The 20,901-nt window shown below is 36.3% G+C and overlaps 1 protein-coding gene and 1 pseudogene across 1 annotated transcript; both read right to left on the reverse strand.

Moving 5' to 3' along the window:
* Window positions 1–1,829: 1,829 nt before the first annotated feature.
* LOC120153169 (zinc finger protein CONSTANS-LIKE 9-like) lies at window positions 1,830–5,434 on the reverse strand. Its single transcript, XM_039165170.1, has 4 exons — window positions 4,743–5,434; window positions 3,670–3,894; window positions 2,736–3,040; window positions 1,830–2,478 (listed from the first exon to the last, which is right to left on the reverse strand). The coding sequence occupies exons 1-4, from the start codon at window positions 5,331–5,333 to the stop codon at window positions 2,349–2,351; spliced, it is 1,251 nt and encodes a 416-aa protein (XP_039021101.1). The 5' UTR covers window positions 5,334–5,434; the 3' UTR covers window positions 1,830–2,348.
* A 14,311-nt stretch (window positions 5,435–19,745) lies between these two features.
* LOC120153268 lies at window positions 19,746–20,807 on the reverse strand (annotated as a pseudogene).
* Between the last annotated feature and the right edge of the window lie 94 nt (window positions 20,808–20,901).

Below are 20,901 nucleotides of genomic sequence, written 5' to 3' on the forward strand. Positions count from 1 at the left end.
CTTTTTAGCCTAAGGAGTGATAGTTTCGAATATATCAATTAGTATACTGATAAGTATCAATGTATTACTATGTAGAGTTAGAACATAATCTCGTTCCGGACCAATTGAAGGATTAGAATCGAGTCAAAGTTTAAAAAATCAATGTGACACCTCAGATTCGTATTCGGGTCGGATATGGGTTGGAGATGTTACAATGCTTTTGTGCATGCTTGGAGATTGGGATTTCGAAGAATTGTGGTAGAATCGGATAGTGCGAAGGCTGTGGAGCTGATCAACAAGGCGACTATGGAGGATAACATGAACACTGTTGTTGTGCTAATTCGTGAATTAAGGAGGAGGAGCTGAGAAACGAAGTTTTCCCATGTTTGTCGAGAAGTGAAAAGGGTGGCAGATAAGCTCGCGTTGATGGCTAGAGGAAGGCCTTTGGGGGAGACGCTGTACCAGGAAAGTCTTGATGAAATTGAAGTCTTATGTGGCGTTTGGTTCGCATGAATCCCTTGGAATTAGGGGGAATTGGAATCCAATTCCACCACTTTCTCATGTTTGAATCAAGTTTTCCAAGGAAATTGAAATCCCTCATGGCTTCAACTTTCCATCAAATGAGGGAAAGTGAATTTCATCCATTCTATGATGGAATTCAATTCCCTTGTTGGAGGAAATTGAAATTTGACCATACTACCCTCATCAATCTTTTGGTAACTTATTCATATATTGAATAAAAATATTTTTTTATTATTTCGGGTCGGGTTTCTAATTCATATATTCGGGTCGGGTCGGGTCGGGTGAAACTTTATTTTGGTCGGGTCGATTTTTTTAAGTGTGATATTCGGGTCGGATCGAGTTTGGGTTTAGGATCGAGTTCGGGTTTAGGGTGAAAAATACCCGACTCGAAAATATATATAATTTTACCTTATATATTTAGGAATAATTACAATAAGACCCTTCTATATATAATTTTTTTCAATTAAGTCACTATTTTTATTGAATAAAAATAATTTTTTATTATTTCGGGTCGGGTCGGGTCGGATTTCTAATTCATATATTCGGGTCGGGTCGGGTGAAACTTTATTTTGGTCGGGTCGGGTTCGGGTTTAGGGTGAAAAATACCCAACCTGACCCGACCCGACCCAAAAAATATATAATTTTACCTTATATATTTAGGAATAATTACAATAATACCCCTCTATATATTTTTTTTTCAATTAAGTCACAGTTTTTATTGAATAAAAATATTTTTTTATTATTTCGGGTCGGGTTTCTAATTCATATATTTGGGTTGGGTCGGGTAAAACTTTATTTTGGTCGGGTCGGGTCTCGGATGGAGGTTCCCATGTTCTCGGGTCGGATGGACCAAAAACTCGACCCATGACCATCCCTAATTGAGATAATTTTAACTTACGATGTTTATTAGCATGATTTTTATAATTTATTAAATGCATAATCGATCAATAAAATTAAAATTTAATTTTTTTTAAAATTTTAATAATATATTGATACATGTAATTTATAAAACAAATTAAAATTAAGCAAAAAAAAAGAAGGGCAATCCTGTCATTTTACATTACTGAAATCAAATTCATCTGACATGTCTGCGAACCAAACAAAATATGGAATTGGATTCCAATTCCTTCACAAATTCCAATTCATTCACAGATTCCAATTCCCTCAGAAACATTCCAACGAACCAAACGCTACCTTAGTGATTGAGGACGTTGACTCCTCTAGCTAAGCTTTGTTTGCTCCTTAGTATTAGCAAAAAAAAAAATCCTTTGTTATACACTAGAAGAGAAAAATATTACAATTGCAATTGATTCTAAGTGCACATGATTAAATCCTTTGTTATACACCCGAAGAGAAAAATATTACAATTGCAAGTTTCCTGTCTCTCAACTGCAAGTCTGCAAATATCAATGGCTATACACGTCATTAAGATAAACATTTTTAAAAAATAAAGAAGAAAGTACAAAACTATGGCTGCATGCCATGGTGTCACGTGCCAAGACTTCAGTCTTGCAAGCATGAGGCATGCTGTGTCGATGAAAACAGCATCTTTTACAGAAGAAGTATATACTTGTCTATAACACTCAGAGCATATTCATGACTTGGAGCATCCGGAAGCATTTTCATTTCCACACTGAAAAAAACAAAATAATTTGAGCAGGTGAACTTTTCTCGGACGTAATGGCAGCAAAGGCGATCGAGGTGGATCTTGTTAATGAAGCAGCAATCCGATGATCTTTTACGGTGATGGACAACTAGGACCAACCAATTTATTCATGGTATTTTTTGTATCCAACTAACACCCGGCGTTTCTTTCCTTGTTCTAAGCATAGTTGTAGGTTGTAGTCTCAGCAGCTTCTAGTTGGGTTCAGCGGATCATAATCATAGGCACCACCAGCTTTGACAAAGCGTCCTTTCACACGCTTTCGCACATCAGCCCTTTCTTTGCGAGAGGCATATCTCACTCGCTTTTCAAACCTATCATTCAACACGGACGACATTGAACGCATAAATGGTGATTCCACACAAGACTAGAAGTAAAATAATATGTTAAAAAGATCCATAATATAGATTCTATATTGACCTTCCCGATCGGTTGTTGATAAATACTCACAGATGCAGACATTGGACTGCAATTTCTGTTTTGCTTACCCGAGAGCACCACAGTGAAATGGACCCCTCCAATGGCAGGATTAGTAACTAAAATGCACAGATTACAATGATGAGATACTTACTTCCGTGTCTTCTTCTTTTCCTTGTAACGCATGACAGCATCACTTCGAGAAGCCGACGGGAAGGAGCCCTCAGCAGACGGAGGACACCAAGAGGGTTGTCCCATGAGAAGCATTGACGAAGCCCCACAATCTTGGTAATCTCCTCCGTTACTCTCTCCAGTGTGGCCAGAAAAAGAGAAGCTTGAATGGTCCTGCCTTGCCGTAAAATACAAAATTGAATCGGTTTTACTGCTCAACATGGAATCAGCAGATGCGGCATTGCTGAATGCTGGCTGGATTCCATTCACAAGTCCAGGAGATGAGTCCTGGACATGAATATTCAATTACAACCATAAGAACATTTGCTGAACAGAAACTTGAAATTCTCAGGGGTTCATGTTATGGATGATCCCTTGCAGTAAGATTCCTAAGGGAGATAAAACACAAAATGTAATTTTCAAGCAGATTAAAGCTCCAATTTTCGTAAGAAAACATTTGACACATGCATAATTCACAAGAAGAAATTTGATTTATTGATAATCAAATTCAAGAAGATACTTAAAGATCAAGTACTAGTATACTTACAAACTTGAGGAATCCTACCAATAATAGCTATATAATCAACTTCCTTTTGGTACATTGGTCATTTCTGAAAACCAACGTTATTGATTTCATCTAGATGCTTCTGACCCAAGGGAAATGTTCCTTTGGTAATGACCATCAACAAATGGACAGTAAACTTCATTTCAGACAAAGCGTGTCTGAAAATCAATTTTATTGATGAAATTGATACCCCTACCAAAACTCCGAGTAACAGAATGGAAAAAACTAAAAGCTGGAATATTTAAGAAAACCAGGAAACAAAACCATAACACCTAAAAAAAATGGTAATATTACTATCAGAGAAAAAGATCATACAGATACCATAAAGCAAGATGAAAAAAGAGGAGAGAACCTCAGCAGCCACTGCACCCTGACAGTACGAATCAGTAACAGACATGGCCTTTGTCCCAAATAAGCTATCCATTTGACCATTCTCGAGAATTTCTTCTGAATGATTGAGAGTTACCCCAAAGAGTTCTTCATATTTTTCAAGGTCCAAATCAAATTCATCCATATTGAAGTCATCATACAGATCGTCTTCACAAACTCCTGCATACTTTGTTTGAGGGCAAGATAACTGCAAATTAACAAGGTAAGAATTAGACAAAGTTCCCAAAATTAATCATATTGTCTCTCAAATAGTCGAGCAAACGTGCAATAATGAAGTTTTCACAAATATGCCAAAAATTATCTCGGACAATCTAATGCAAACTACGAAATTGCCAATACTCTTTTATGATTAAAATAAAATGTTGATAACTTTAAAAAAACCGACCTCTGCCAGTTTTCACGGCTTCTCGTTTTCTATCACCTTCACACTCCCTTTTTCCATCTCAATTGAAAACAACAGTGTAAAAACTTCAATTATATAGATGGATGGTAGGAGTCCAGATAGAAACTCATGTGTGTAAAATAGGAGAGATTTACATTCCAAGTTTATGAACCCATGGCAAAAATAGGCATAAGATAAAATATATGATTGTGGACGAGGTTACTAGCATAGTAATTGCACATCAAAAGGCCTAAATGAATAGTTATCTGGAATATTACACTCAAATTTAAGTTGCTTTTGGGCCAAGAAACATAAATATCTGAAGAGACCAACAAAAATACAAACTGAAAGAATAATATCTTTTACTATTACCAAAAAATCTATTCAAGTAGAAATGACATCCTGGATGGAGCTTTCATTTCCAACATAATAAGTATAAGAAAAGCAAATTGGCAGTTAGCACTCAATACTCGGTGTTAATATGTTTTTTAGCATTAAGTGCAGACTTTAGAATGCATTAGCAAATAAACCCATTTTCTTACCGTAGTTGTTTATTATTACCCCATGGAACTTAGATAGCAAGGGCCTCGAAGTACCTAAAAAACAATTTATCTAAATTCTTTAAAGATAAATATTACAAATTCATCATTTACCTTGGTTAACGATGTATCTGTTGTTCCAGCTGGCTGATGAAGAAATTGTGGTGCAGACCCAAGTTCCGGATTTGATGATCCATCCCAAGTACTTCTGCTATCTACATTCACATTGCGGTCATGATTTACTTCAGCAACACCATTATCATTCTGGCTGATGGTATTTTCTATAGGACACCACGAATTCCTCTCTACGTTCTCATTGATGCTCATTTCCCTTAATTCCTGCTCACAAGTAGATTCACCTGCTGAAGGGGATTGCGAGAAAAACAACCATATGGAAGAAAGTTCGGCAGATGATGGGCAACCAGAATAAGAGTTAACCGTTTCCCTCCTATGTGTCAGATTCGAGGTAGAGGTACTGTGACCCATCAGATCACAGTTCTGACATAGGGATACCCTTTCTTCTGCACATCTAACAAAAGCAGGTTGAAAATTGCATCTTCCACACAACGGTGTTCTTAAATGACGTTTCGACAGTGCATTAGCAGAATGGACACTTTGATCGCAAGACAAACATAAACAGGCAGCATCAGACCGACAATATACTATAGACGGCTGTTCACAACAGAAATCACAAATGTAACCCATTTCAATCACACAACTCCTAACAAGGGATAAAAGCTTGTCAGCAAACAATATATCAACCGGAGCGAGTAGCTTCAGAGACGATCATAGACTTGGCCACTCCTCCGTGCACTTTCAATAGCTGTCAAAGGTAAAAAAAAGATGGTTGTTACAAGAGAATTCAGCTCTTGTTTGACGTATAAAAGCAAGTTAATCAGTGGGAAAACTGGAATATCCACTGACTACAGACTAGAGGTTGCTTAATTCCTGCTGCTCATACAATAATGATACAGCTGAGGGTCAACATTCCAGAAGACAATGTAATCATAGAAAACTTCACGTGATCAAGCACTATTTAAGGGGAAAAGCCTCTATAATGTTATGGTCAGAGTCAAAAAATAAACAGTTTTAAGCACCAATAAATCAATGTGAACAAGAGAATTAGTAAATGTCCAAAACAAACACAAACACACTCATCAAATTTTAGAGTCATCCATCACGACTAAAACAGTGAAATAAAATAAGAGAAAAAATGACAAAAAAAAGTTTTTAGTAAAAAGGGGAACAGGCAGGGGAATAAGCATTCGAGAAAAAGAAATATCAGCAAAACTAATTCAATTTCAAAGCATGTAAAATGAAACAATCTAATATCCAAAAAAGGCAAAAGATTTAACTTAAATCAAAGGAAAATTGAACCTTAATCCAAAGATGTAAACTCTATAATTAAAATCCAAAACTAAAATCAAGTGAAGAAAAGAAAAATACCCAGAAAGGAAAATCAAATTAAGAAAAAAAAAGTAATTTACCTTCAGAATAGAAGAGAAAACATAAGGGGACAATGAGCTTTCCAGAATTTGCCGCTCCCTGTCTATCTGTCCATCCTCACTATTAATTTCTCTTAATTTTTGCTCTTAATCTTTTGATCCTGTGCTTTCAGTTTATGCAAGCAGGAGATATGGAAAGTTCTACAGTCCGCACCTTAATATATTAGGAAACGTGATGGCATAAGCTGAGAAAAAGTGTAAAGAGAGAGAAAATCAAGTATTCAATCGGAAGAAAACATAAACGAAAGCAAATAAAATGGCAAAATTGTAGAGGAAAGCAAAGTGGGACCCTGTCCTTTTCGTATATTGATTTTTTCACATTTTATAAATATATATGTAGTAGAACCAGAGGTAGCAAAAAAAAAAAAATCTGAATATCCGAATTTACGTAAAAAATATTTGAAATTTGATTTGAAAAAAATCGGTTTTTTTAAAAATTGGATCGAATATTTTAAAATTAGATCGGATATTTTAAAATCGGATAGTATAACCGGTTTGGGAAAAAATTGGACGACCGGATTTTTTACCATATTAAAAATCGGATAAAAAACTAGTTTTTTATCCGAAAAAAATACTGTCTGGGATTTAAAAAATTTGACGACCGGATTTTTTACCAGATTAAAAACCGAATTTTTTAAAAAATCGGTTACACCATCCGACCCTCCAAACTGGATAGAATCCGAACCGATTTTTTTTAAATCTAATTTTTTGACTAGATGAAAAAATCGGATCGATTTTTTATCCGACCATATGCATGTCTAAGTAGAACGATCACATTTTAATCGACTAATTGAATTATTTATTTTATTCTTTTATATTTTTATAGGTCATTATTAAAAGTGTTTAATGAGTTGAGCAGTTCGTGAGCAACTCGAATTTTTCTCGGTAAAAATTCAATAAAAACTTGACTAGGGTTAACTTGACTCGAACTTGATTTGAGATCTTAACAAGTTGAGTCGAGCAAAATTCAACTCGACTCGATAAGTTCATGAGCAACTCGTTAATTGTTTTATAATTTTAGTAATTATTTTAAAAAATTATTTTAAAAAATTATTTCATTCAAAAATTAAAAATTTACTAATAGATAAAAACATGATAAATGACTAATCTATTAATTTATAGTATTAGATTTTACTTATAGTTAAAAAAAATAAGATAAAAATTTCAGTGAGTTTAATGAGCAACGAACTGAGCAATGATTTTAACGAGCAACGAGCTTAACGAGCATGAGTCGAGCAATAAGTTTTTTTAACGAGCACAAATCGAGTAAAATTTTAACGAGTTTAACGAGCAACGAGTCGAATCGAGCAACAATTTTTTTTTAAAGAGCACAAGTCGAGCACTACCCAACTCGTGATCGACTAGCTCAATAATCACCCCTAGTGATTATTTTAAATTCATTAAGAGTATTATCTTTCTTTCTCAAACAATTCTTCCTTCTCATCTCCTTTAAAATAATATTAAAATTAAATTTAAAATTTTAAAAAATAAATAAATATATATACTTCTCACTAAAGTTAGTATTTAATTTGTTTGTAAATTTTCTAAGAAATACTTTTAATGTTAATAAATAATTAACAAAAATGATTTTGACTTAATAAAAACGGCTTTTGATTTTTAATATAAAATTTAAATATGATTATTTAATAAAATTATATTCTTCGCCAGTTTTACCTTTATTTTAAGAGAAAATCGCCTCAGTGACCAAAAAAAAGTTATAATATACGATTTTAACCAACTTTTTTTGGATTTGCCAAAATGACCAACAAAATCGCAACGCGAAATAAAAATCGCAACGCGATCCCCAGAATCGCAAATCAGTTTCCAGAATCGCAAATCAGTTTCCAAAATCGCAACGCGATTCTTGAAAATCGCGATGCGATAGTACAAATTCGCATTGCGATTTTCCAAAATCGCAACGCGAATATGAAAATCGCAACGCGAACACATAAATCGCAACGCGTATCCGTAAATCGCAACGTGTATCCGTAAATCGCAACGCGTATGGGTAAATCGCAATGCGTATCCGTATATCGCAACGCGTATCCGTAAATCGCAACGATAATACATAAAATCGCAACGCGTATCCGTAAATCGCAACGCGATATTTAAAGCGCCATTATAATCGCTACGCGTATTTTATTTTCAAATTACAAAAAGAATATTAAGACAAAATCCCGTAATCGCAACTCATAACCTAAAACCTAAAATCACAACTCAGTCCCATCTCCATCTCTCACTCTCTACGGCGAAGAAATCCGTCCCCATCTCCGAAGATTTCCGTCCCCATCTCCGGCGAAATCCCTCACAACCATTCACGGTCAGAAATCCCTCACAATATTCAGAAATGGAAAATCAACCTCCGAGGGTTAGTTTTTTTAATTATTTTTATTTTGAAATGTTTGCATTATTGTAGGTTTTTCATATTGAAACTGATGATAAGTTTACTGGTCATTTCAATAATAGATTAACCATTTCACTTAGATTTCATTTCGCGTTACGATTCTGTCGTTGCGATTTTCATTTCGTGTTGCTATTCTCTCGTTGCGATTTTCAAGTTAGTATTTGTCTTTGTCTTTGTTCTGTCTTTTGGTTGAAGTAATGCAATCCATTCAAGTTTCAATTTGCAGAAGAGTCGCAACGAGATAAATGAAAATCGCAACGAGAGAATGACTGTCGCAACGAGAGAATCGCAACGCGAAATGGAAATCGCAACGAGAGAATCGCAACGCGAAACCAAAATCGCATTGCGATTTTCATTTCGCGTTGCGATTCTCTCGTTGCGATTTTCATTTCGCGTTGCGATTCTATCGTTGCGATTGTCATCTCGCGTTGCGATTCTCTCGTTGCGATTTTCATTTCAACCAAAAGACAAAACAGTGTTGCAAATTTTAGTTTAAAGAATAAACTACTACTTTTTATGTTTATTGTTTTTGGTATATCTTCACAGTGTAGTTTTTGGTATATCTAACTTGGTATGTTTATTGTTTTTGTAGAAATTTTTTTCGGCTCAATTGACCTTGAGAAATAAAGTCAGCCTGGCCACTACAATTGCAAAGAAGCTTTCACCTGCTCAAAGACAATTGTTTGAGGAAACCTGCTTCGGGCCATGGCTGAGAGTACAGCATCCGGGTGGAGATGCTAATTTGACCCATTTGTGGCTTCAGACCATGACATCAAATCTACCCGACAGTATACAACGTGGTGAGGAAGAGATATGGTTTCATTTTCCACCAGCGTATACTTGCTTTGGGCGGAAGGAGTTCTGCTTAATCACTGGTCTACGATTCGGACACGATGATGTAGGCCGGTACACTCGTCATATCGCCCGCCCATCATGGTTATCCCGGGTTTTTCCGGATGAGTCAATGGAGAAGCCGAACCTACATGTCGACGACCTGAAGAAATTATTTAATAAGAAAGCTGGTTTCACTCGGATGGAAGACGTCGATGTTGTCCGAGTATGCCTTCTACTACTTGTGTATGCCGGCTTTTTAGGCAGAGAGGCCAGACAACCTATTCATCGGGAGCTAATAATATTGGTAGAGGACCTGAATGCATGGAATCTGTTTCCGTGGGGTTCGTATATATGGAAAGCTACCTGGACTAAGTTGTCGTCTGCCTTTGATGACCGCAAAAGTTTGCGGGGCGATGGGTCCAAATACACTTTGTCAGGCTTTGTTTGGGCCTTTAAGGTAAGAATTTCTATATAATGTTTCTAAAATTATAATTAATTATTTAACAATTACTAATTTTGTTATTATATTGTTTGTAGATTTGGATATTCGAGGCTTTCCCCAGCATGCGTACATATGCAATAAAAACGTCAAATGATATTCCCAGGGCTATTTCCTGGAAGAGGAAAACTCTGTTGGATTGGGAAGACTTAATACCATATGCCACAATAAATAATGTAAGTTAACACAAATACTTTCATATAATATATAAACAAGTTATTAATAGTAGACGTTTAACTTTGTTTGAGTTTTTATATTTTAGGAGGCCAACATTCCATTACAAAGACTGACACCCACGGAGGAAGAGCTTGCCACTGATTGGTGGCAAGCTAGTCAGAATTTTTTTGATGGCACGGATGATGAGCAGCATCCACTTCCTCCAATTCGAGAGCCATCACCTCACCTAGAGCCATCACCCGATCGACCCGACTATACATCTCTAGAACGAGAGCCATCACCTATCCCGTCACATCATCGAGCCTCTTCTCCACCATCACCTCATGATAGGCGACCGGCAAAGATGCCACGACTCCTATCTCCCTGTTCTCCACCTCCACCTCAACGGGATGAGTCAAGGGAGTTACGTGATGAGGTCAATGCCTTGCGTGAGGAGATCGGTACTCTACGCGATAACGATGGTGCATGGCGTGTGGAGGTGTCAACTTTACGTGGTGAGGTTGCCGCTCTACGTGAGATGATAGTATCGTTGCAGAATGAGGTTCATACTCTACGCAACGAGGTAAGTTTAAGATTTTCCATATTTAACTTAATGATAAATTTACTCGTAATTTCACTTAGATTAGCCATTTCACTTAGATTGCTTAGTAAATTTGTTCGGTTGCTGCCAATTCTGCTAAACTGTGTATTCTTTAACACTGTGAAATAGTATTTGTCTTTGTTTTGTCTTTTGGTTGAAAGTAAATTTGTTCGGTTGCTGCCAATTCTGCTAAACTGTGTATTCTTTAACACTGTGAAATATATTTGTCTTTGTTTTGTCTTTTGGTTGAAAGTAAATTTGTTCGGTTGCTGCCAATTCTGCTAAACTGTGTATTCTTTAACACTGTGAAATAGTATTTGTCTTTGTTTTGTCTTTTGGTTGAAAGTAAATTTGTTCGGTTGCTGCCAATTCTGCTAAACTGTGTATTCTTTAACACTGTGAAATAGTATTTGTCTTTGTTTTGTCTTTTGGTTGAAAGTAAATTTATCCATTCAAGTTTCAATTTGCAGAAGAAGAAATAGTTTACTTTCGCAACACGAAACTTAAAATCGCAACGCGAAACCAAAATCGCAACGCGAAATGAAAATCGCAACGACAGAATCGCAACGCGAAACCAAAATCGCAACGACAAGATCGCAACGCGAAACCAAAATCGCATTGCGATTTTCATTTCGCGTTGCGATTCTTTCGTTGCGATTTTCATTTCGCATTGCGATTCTGTCGTTGCGATTTTAATTTCGCATTGCGATTTTGGTTTCGCGTTGCGATTTTAAGTTTCGTGTTGCGAAAGTAAACTATTTCTTCTTCTGCAAATTGAAACTTGAATGGATTGCATTACTTCAACCAATAGACAAATCAAAGACAAATACTAACTTCAGGGTATTAGTTTGAAACATATTTTTCTTTGTTATCTGATGCATTTTGTGAACTATGATAGAATAATGACTTGGGTGAATACAATGCAAGTTTGAAACATATTTGTCTTTGTTTTCACTGTTTAAATATCATGTCTGTTTATTTACTGATTTTTGTATTTAATTATTTAGCGGCCCGATAGAGTGGATGCTTTACGTCGGGTTATGCTTGCACGACGGAGTTCACGCATCAGACAGCGTGCACGTGCTATTAAGTCTCCGTACACCCCAATAGTGCGAAGACACCGCAAGAAGAAGCCCGACTCGCCTGTCATCCCTCAAGAGTCCACTCCTATCGTTGAAGAGGCCCCCCATATCATTCCTCGAGAGTCCCCTCCCACCGTTCAAGAGGCAACTGTCATCGTTGAAGAGGTCCCTCCCACCATTCCAGAGCCCGATTCACATGGGGTAATATATCGAAGTATTGAGAAACCCCCACCGGTTCCGGACATGATGGATGAGAGTTGGCTCTCGTATGAGTTACCGGCCAGTACCATACCGGTATCTGAAGAGGAGAGGGAACAACTACCGGACACAATTTTGGATAACACCCTTTGGGCTAAGACCGCAGTTGATTTTTATCTACATGAGCGGAGCAAGGGGTGTTTCACTGACATATGCAAGCTCACCGATGATATCTTTTTGTTGCTTGAACGGCCTTGGTGGGGCGTATTATTAGGGGTCGAAGACAATGGCTATTTCGATGGGGGGGTAAGTCTTATATTTTTCTTATATTTCAATTTGATTAATTTTTTTTTTAAATTTATGTAAGTCACTAATATATGTCTTTTTTTGTAAAACAGCATATCGATGCGTGGGTGACACGTCTTCTAATAATAAGAAAACTTAAGAAAAATAAAAATATACGATATACAATAATGCCGACGTCTTTTCACGCCGTTCACTTGAAGAATGCACGAGATGAATCATTTGATTTGGGCAATGGACAAGCTAAACTTTATCCTGCATGGTGGGAGGTCGATAAGGTTAGTATTTATTTTAGATTGAGTTTAAAGGTTTTATGAAATAAGTGCGCAAATGAATGAATTATTACTTATGATTGCAGGTGTTTATCCCTGTTTTGGAACGTAAACATTGGATTCTCGTCGAGCTTCAGCTCCCATCCCTTAAGACAATAGTGTATGACAGCATGATAAATTACATATCATTGGCTGATTTAAGAGATGTTATTAAGGGATGGAGCTCTCATTTGGCTAAATTCTTGGATGCGATCAATTATTGGACTCGTTCTGGAAACAAGAAGCCAAAGAAGCTCAATATTACAGTTATTAGAGACGAGACCGCGCCACAACAAACGAGCGGAGCCAGAGGAGATTGTGGTCCTCTCGTATGCTTGGTGTTGGAGCGTTTGACGACGGGAAGCATCAAGTATCTACCTCCCACCGATAGAGATAAAGCTGCAGTAGGCTTGTGGTTTCGGCATTATATGGCTAAATCGATATATACGAGACGCTGCCTACCTGCATCCGTGTTATAAAAATGTCCATAAACAATTGGTAAGTTTATATACTTATAAATGAAAATGTTTGGTTAAGTAATTAGAATTCAATAATTTGCGTAGAAAGTGTTGTTTGAACAAATGTTTGGTTTCTGCAGGTTAATCTCAGAAGTGAACTGCGTGAAAATGATGTCGAGCTGCAAAAGTTGATTCAATAGTTTAATTGATTGTTTTTTGATTGTTTAATTGATTTGTAAAAGTTGATTCAATTTTTGATTGTTTAATTGATTTGTAAAAGATGATTTGTAAAAGTTGATTTGTGTAATTGATGCGAACATAATTCTTATTTGTGCTTGTTTAATTGATTGAAATGTAATGGTTGATTTTGTTGATTTCAATCTGCATTATGTTGAAGGCAAAAATGACTATCGCAATGCGAAATGAAAATCGCAATGCGAAATAAAAATCGCAACGAGAGAATCGCAATGCGAAATGAAAATCGCAATGCGGAAATGAAAATCGCAATGCGTTTATAATTTCGCATTGCGATTATCTCGTTGCGATTTTCATTTCGCATTGCGATTTTCATTTCGCATTGCGATTCTTTCGTTGCGATTTTCATTTCGCATTGCGATTTTCATTTCGCATTGCGATTTTCATTTCGTATTGCGATTTTAATTTCGCATTGCGATTATGTCGGTTCGATTTTCATTTCGCATTGCGATTTTCATTTCGCATTGCGATTCTCTCGTTGCGATTTTCATTTCGCATTGCGATTTTCATTTCGCATTGCGATTCTCTCGTTGCGATTTCATTTCCGCATTGCGATTTTCATGTTGGGATTTTCATTTCGCGTTGCGATTGTATTTTCCGTGTTGCGATAGTCAAATGCATGCCTAATAGTGATAACAACTGAATAACAAGAGTTGGTTAAGTCAAAATGGTTGGCCTGAGTCATTAATTCAACTGAAAATGTTAAAAGTTCACACATAAAATCCACATAATACAACGTTTGCATATGAGCTTTTGATGGCAACGTTTACATAATACACATAAAATGTTAAATGTTAAAACGTTTACATAATACAACTGAATAACAACGTTTACATAATACAAAGTTCACACCATATGAGCTTTGGATTTTGATGAGGATCCATATTTTGGTAGAGGAAAAGATGATTTTGATGGCACTGGTGATCCACATGTCAACCTTGTATGACCACTTTCCTTGCACCGACTACATGTCGATCTCTTCTTCTCTTCACCCTTAGACGGTATACGATCGTGACTTTTTGGTCGGCCAGGTAGCCTTCTGTCCATGGCTGGTGGCAAAACTGTTTGTAAGTCATCTGGTATGTCCCACTCAGAAGGATGTGGAATAGGGTAGACAATCTCGGCATAAGTCTGTCGATAAACTTCTGTAGTGTAGCAATCCATAGCGTATGCGCTTGAATCATCTTGGTTTAAATGAAGAGCAACTTTTATAACATGGCCACACGGATAACCAGATGTTTTCCATTTCATACAACTACACGTCTTTGCATTTAGATCGACTAGCCCATTTAAGTTATTATCCAGTACTTGAAACAAAGTGTTTGAACATGGTTCAACTCTCCATGACGTTGACTTCACAACACGTTTCGTTATCTTTTTTTCAGTCCATGGTGTAACACGATGTTCCAATGTTCCTGTAAATTTAAATAAACAATACTTAGTAAAATATATAAATATGATAAGTTACGAATTCAAAGAAATAATACCTGCATGGTTTCTTTTCTTGTAGTACCACTGTTGAATAGAGGCTCGAAAAAACTCCATTAACATAGTAATGGGTAATTTCCGGGAATGACGACTTAGAGCGTTGATTGATTCTGCACTATTAGACGTCATGAAACCATATCTTGCTCCAAGTTGATGTACTCTTGACCATCTTTCAAACCCGACATCTTCTAGTGTTTGAGCACACTGAGGCAAAACACGTCTTAAACAATTTATATGCTTATTGAAATCCACTTCCCGATAAGCTTTTACAGCCTTCCAGTATGTACATTTGTGCTTTTTTATACCAGCAGACCTTGATTTTAGATTTCTATACAAATGAACACCACAAAGTCCATGAAAAGCATCTGGGAAACACCTTCTAACAGCGTTGTCAATTGAGTTTGCCCTATCGGATATGATTGTCAGATTGCTAATAGGACCTATGCAATCCCTAAGATGCCCCATAAACCATGTCCATGAATCAGAGGTTTCAGATTTGCCAACCCCGTAAGCTATTGGCAATATCCCATTGTTAGCATCCATGGCTACTGCTAATAAGTTTACTCCAAGGTATCGACCTTTCAAATGTGCTCCGTCAACTATAATAACTGGGCGCATGCAAGTAATAAACGAACGAATCTACAAAATAATATACACAAGAAATATAATCATTTAAATGTGAAATGCATGTAACTAACAAAAATGAGTCAACAAAATTATATTGATTTACTAACCGTAGCACCAATGGCGATAAACAGCAACTCAAAGCGTCCATCTCTATCTGTTTTGATATGAGTTACCGACCCAGGATTTTTCAGCTTTAAATTGTGACAATAAGCCGGCAGTTGGGCAAACGATGCTTCTGGCGACCCCCTCAACAATTCCAAGGCATAACATTTGGCTCTCCAAGCTTGAGAATATGATATACTAATCTTGAACCGAGCATTCATGTCAGTCATAATTTCATGTCCCCGATATACCCTGCCATTCAAAAACATTAACTCAGCCAGAAAACCACCCAACACCTTTTTGTTTGCCTGTCTATGGTGAGGAAAAACTTGGGTTCTTGAACATGTATGTTTATCAATAAAAGTCCTAACTTGAAACATTTTGCAATCTTTTATTCTCTTTGCAATCATACGCCACGTACAGTTTTTGTCAATCATACACCTTGTTTCGAAACGATCTTTGCTTGATTTGTTAACTTTTAGTTGATAGCCATCTTCCACACATTTCGTATATAAAGCTATCTTCAAGTCTTCCTTTGTATCAAAACAATCATCTTTCTTGATACGAATAACTTTTGTGTAACAATCAACTGCTTTCTTTATCAACTCTTCTTCCGGTATCTGAAGTAATTCTGGCATATTCCAGTTATACGCCCGTGGCATTTTCTTTTCTTCGGGGACTTTTTCTTCTTCTTTTTCTTCTTCAGGATTATATGAATTACAGAATGGATGTTCAACATGTTCATTCACAGTCGTAACTTCCTCCTCATTATCATCAACATTACATTCTTCGGCAACGGCTGTTTCATCATCAAAATTCGGGTATTGACCAATATCAATATCATTACACGCATGGTCTGTTTCTTCTTCTGAAACATCATCAAAATCCGTGTATTGACCAATATCAAAGTCCGGATATTGACCAAGACCAAATTTCGAATACTGACTAGTACTCACAATTTTTTCTGTTGGCTCATCATCGTCTAACTGGTCAATACGAAAACCGGAATTTGGTGCTGAAAGTTGATTGGGATTTGGATTAGAGAAAGGTTGTGGGTTTTGAGAAAAACTTAGTTGATTACTACCCGCTACTGACCCAACAATACTACTTCTAGGTTCAACAACATACAATGTAACATCATCTTGTGAAACACTAATGTAAGCAATGAATCGTTCAACATCTTCATTGTCGGTTAACAAATAAACTTTACCATTTCTCTGATAAGATAGCCTAAATCCACTTAGGGGCTCTAAATTCAATTTATTTGAAACACGTAGCATTAGAGTTTCATAAGTTAACTTTTGTAAAGACAATTTTAGTTGAAGATTTATGGGTAAAGGCATATATTGTAAAACACCATTAACATTATCCCATGACCCTCCAAAACACAAATCTATCCAAACATGATCAACATTAGATGATTTCATGGTTGTAACTAAACAAACGAGATGCGAAACTAAGACCTGTTGCCGGATGGGGAAGGATGTCGTTGGATATAGGAACGGATGTCGCCGGAGAGAGTGATAGATGGAGATGGAATGAGTTGCGATTTAGGGATTTAGTTTATGATTTCAGTGTTATATACCCAAAATTTCAGTGTTGTGATTTACAGATTCTCGTTGCGATTTACGGATTATCGTTGCGATTTACAGATTCTCGTTGCGATTTACGGATTATCGTTGCGATTTACGGATACGCGTTGCGATTTACGGATTATCGTTGCGATTTACGGATACGCGTTGCGATTTACGGATACGCATTGCGATTTACGGATACGCGTTGCGATTTACGGATACGCGTTGCGGTTTACGGATACGCGTTGCGATTTACGGATACGCGTTGCGATATACGGATACGCATTGCGATTTACCCATACGCGTTGCGATTTACGGATACACGTTGCGATTTACGGATACGCGTTGCGATTTATGTGTTCACGTTGCGATTTTCATATTCGCGTTGCGATTATGGAAAATCGCAATGCGAATTTGTACTATCGCATCGCGATTTTCAAGAATCGCGTTGCGATTCTGGAAACTGATTTGCGATTCTGGGGATCGCGTTGCGATTTTTATTTCGCGTTGCGATTTTGTTGGTCATTTTGGCAAATCCAAAAAAAGTTGGTTAAAATCGTATATTATAACTTTTTTTTGGTCACTGAGGCGATTTTCTCTTATTTTAATCATTTAAATCGGTTCCATGAATATCAGTAAACATAAATTAGTAAAGCTCATTGATATTAGGTTTCGTCGAATGAATTATATAAATATATATATATATATTTAAATTTTGTAAAAAACATTTTTGGACTTTAAATATTATTAGATTTATTATTTTGATTTTTTTAATTTTTTTCTATAAAAAAATATAAATTTACAATATTAACGTTGTAACAAAATCATAGGTTATCATGTGTTGCATAAATAACACCGCTATAAAAAAAAAGTATTAGAATAATATAAGAAATAAAAGTCTAAAAATTAACTTAAAATATTTTTCAAATACTCATTTAAAATAAAATGTTAAAATTCAAATATCAAAATATATTTAAATTCTATGCTAAGAAAATACAATCTTCTAAAACAATAATTTAAGAAAAAATTAGCCCCGAGTCTTTTTAATATTACTCTCGTTATATAATAAAGTTTACAAATTGTGTAAGAAAAACTAATGGCTACTTTAATTTAAAAAATATTATTTAGAGTCACTTCGTGAATATATTATATTTAAAATAATTTCACTAATAAAATATGAATCTTCAATTTAAAAATATGCTTGAGAAGGAGGCAAGTACTTAAAATCCAATTAGACAACACAACGACCTCAAAAGTAAAGCTAAAGATGTACGATAATAACAAGCACAACAACAACAGTGACAATATATTTAGTACATAATATTATTTTGTAGGAAGAAAATTATTTAATAATATTTTGATGCCACTTTAAGGTGAGGCTAAGGTTTAGCAAAGAATTATTGGTTTTTATTGAGGGTTTCAGGTTTAAGCATTAAGAATGTCATAAATATGAGCGTTTAATTTTAAATGATAGAATTAACTATGAATAAACAATATCTCGTATTTACTCTAGATTAATAAAAAAACACAGAACGATACCAAAGGCAAAGCCGAAGCAACACTTTATTAATGTGGTTTAAATCTTATCTTGAAATTGACATATACCGATACCTTGGTACCATGACAGAAAAACAAGATTTGGCAATGTACGACCACCCAAATATAAATTCATTGCAGGTCTTGAAAAACCAACCCCATTCAATTCAACACCCAACAATGGCTTAAATGGTCCACACCCTGTGGTCCTGCCACTTCTAATTAACAAACAACAACGATGCAAACACCTGAACTACAAATTAAGTTTCTCACCCTTCTCCATTTTCAAAGGAAATATAACATCACTCCTAATTCAGTGTATATTCATTAAATATAAACCTTTGTATTGTAAAATAACATCCATTTGGATAATCAAGTTCACTTTTTGTCAATTCAAATATTTTAAAATTAAATATTTAAAAAAAAAAGAACAAAGGTATTCCAACCTGAAAGAAATAATGGATGGGGTCAGGCAATCATTCAAGAAACATGTTAGATCACATAACATGTTGAACACCTTCCAGGCACTAAACTTCCTGCTTGTTTGATTCATCAGACAAATATGGAACAGATAAGATCAATTTTCAACTATTTTAAGCCATTGCTGACTGCAATTTGTATCATATCCGACAAACAGGGGCCCTAGTTTTCACTACAATATGCACCCACTCACATGTTAAATCTCAGTTTCTGCTTCCTGCAAGAACCTAAAACATTTAACCATAGAATGCGCGCCATGGCTCTCCACCACCACCACTTGCTGCCTTTGCCGTTGGAATCCAATTAGTTTTGGTTTCTTCTCCTTGGAAGTACGTCCCAGTGGCACTTGTTAAGAGGAGAAAAGCGAATGGCACTAGTTCCTCCCTTAGTTAAGAGGATTTTCTTGGAGAACAATAAAATAAATAGAGGAAATTGTTTTTTCTACCCTGATACGTTTCTTTCAATTCAATTTCATCCTCTAATTTTCAAATAGTTTTGGTTCGATCCTTTATGCCACTCACTTTTTGTGCTATAATGACTAATGAGTCGATTAGGATCATAATTATCATTCTAATCTTGATTTATCAACTGCTAATATAACTGTGATAGACATATATTCATATTTGAATGTCGGTCAAATAATCTTTTAAAATGAACATTTTGCTTCAATAACTTCAGTTTTTAGAGAGTACACAATTTACAATACTTCAACAATATACATTCATGAAAATTGCCTGTAAAATGTATTTCTATTTGTCAAATGGGAACTGCAATTTAAAAGAAGAAAAAAAAAGGCTTTCAATATCTTCACTCAATCTTCCAGGCATAAAGGAACAAGCTGAATTCCGATGTGATGCCGACACCTAGTGTAGAATAATACTTGCTTCCGCTGTTGCTGTCTCCTCCGCCGTGGCTGCTTCCTTCTCTGTCACTCTCCGCTTCGGCCATCACCGGCTTGAATATGAACACACCGTGGCCGGTACCAAGGCTGCTGAACAACCAGTCGTAGACATCCCACATGACTTGAACCGGTTGCTTATCGACCAGAGCAGTCTGGTTCCCTCTGAATTTCCATTGCAAATTCTTGACGTGAACCAAAACTACCCCGTCCACGCTGATCCACATTTCAGGATCCTTTATTCTGGTTATTGAACTCTCAACAACAATGTCGTGTTCTCTGTTTTTTCCATCGAATCTAGCTCGTGTTGCAAAGCTTCTTGGCAAACACGTTTTCCTTCTTGTAAATCAGGAGAGGTTCAACCAAGGTCGGTCTCGATTTCGTTCTCTTGTACGCCTTTTTCTTGTAATCCCCCAGTAACAAAACCACCTCTTCATCGGCAACTAGCAAGATGTAGTAATCCGATACCTGTTCGGGGCCGCTGGTGAATTTAGCGGAACGAAGATCCCAGTAAACGTGTAATTGGCTCCCTTCAACCTCAAATGACTTGTACCCTCTTTTGCTCCAGAAATGCCAAGGCTTATGATCGATCTTGCAGGAGTATTGGAAATTCCCTTGCGTGCTATTCACCTTGATGCTGAGAGAATGGTTCAAAACGTTCTTGCACCGCAAAACCTTGACGTTCTGATAATATCCGACTATACTCGTCTGGTACACCAACGTAACGGTGGTCTGAGCGTTTTTATTGTTCGTCTGTGGGTGAGGTTCTTCGGTTACTCTTTCTGCATAATTCGACGAGCTTCCAACTGACTGAGCTCTCAAGGGGAAATGAAATGCCATTTGTAGATGCAAATTTTATTGTTTTTTCATGCAAAACCTCTAATGATTCAGTGCCACGGCATCTGATCTGATCTCATCCAATTTTTTTCTTCACAAGATTTTATATATACCCATATATAACC

The sequence above is a fragment of the Hibiscus syriacus genome, unplaced genomic scaffold, assembly GCF_006381635.1.
Source record: "Hibiscus syriacus cultivar Baekdansim isolate YM2019G1 unplaced genomic scaffold, ASM638163v2 tig00111099_pilon, whole genome shotgun sequence".
In the NCBI taxonomy this organism is placed as follows: domain Eukaryota; kingdom Viridiplantae; phylum Streptophyta; class Magnoliopsida; order Malvales; family Malvaceae; genus Hibiscus; species Hibiscus syriacus.

Coding starts and splice junctions, on each gene's coding strand:
- LOC120153169 (XM_039165170.1), bottom strand. CDS start 5,333: ATGGGTTACATTTGTGATTTCTGTTGTGAACAGCCGTCTATAGTATAT. Junction 3,041..3,669: donor AGGGTGCAGTGGCTGCTGAG/GTTCTCTCCTCT, acceptor ATTCATGTCCAG/GACTCATCTCCTGGACTTGT. Junction 2,479..2,735: donor GAAAAGAAGAAGACACGGAA/GTAAGTATCTCA, acceptor GTTGAATGATAG/GTTTGAAAAGCGAGTGAGAT.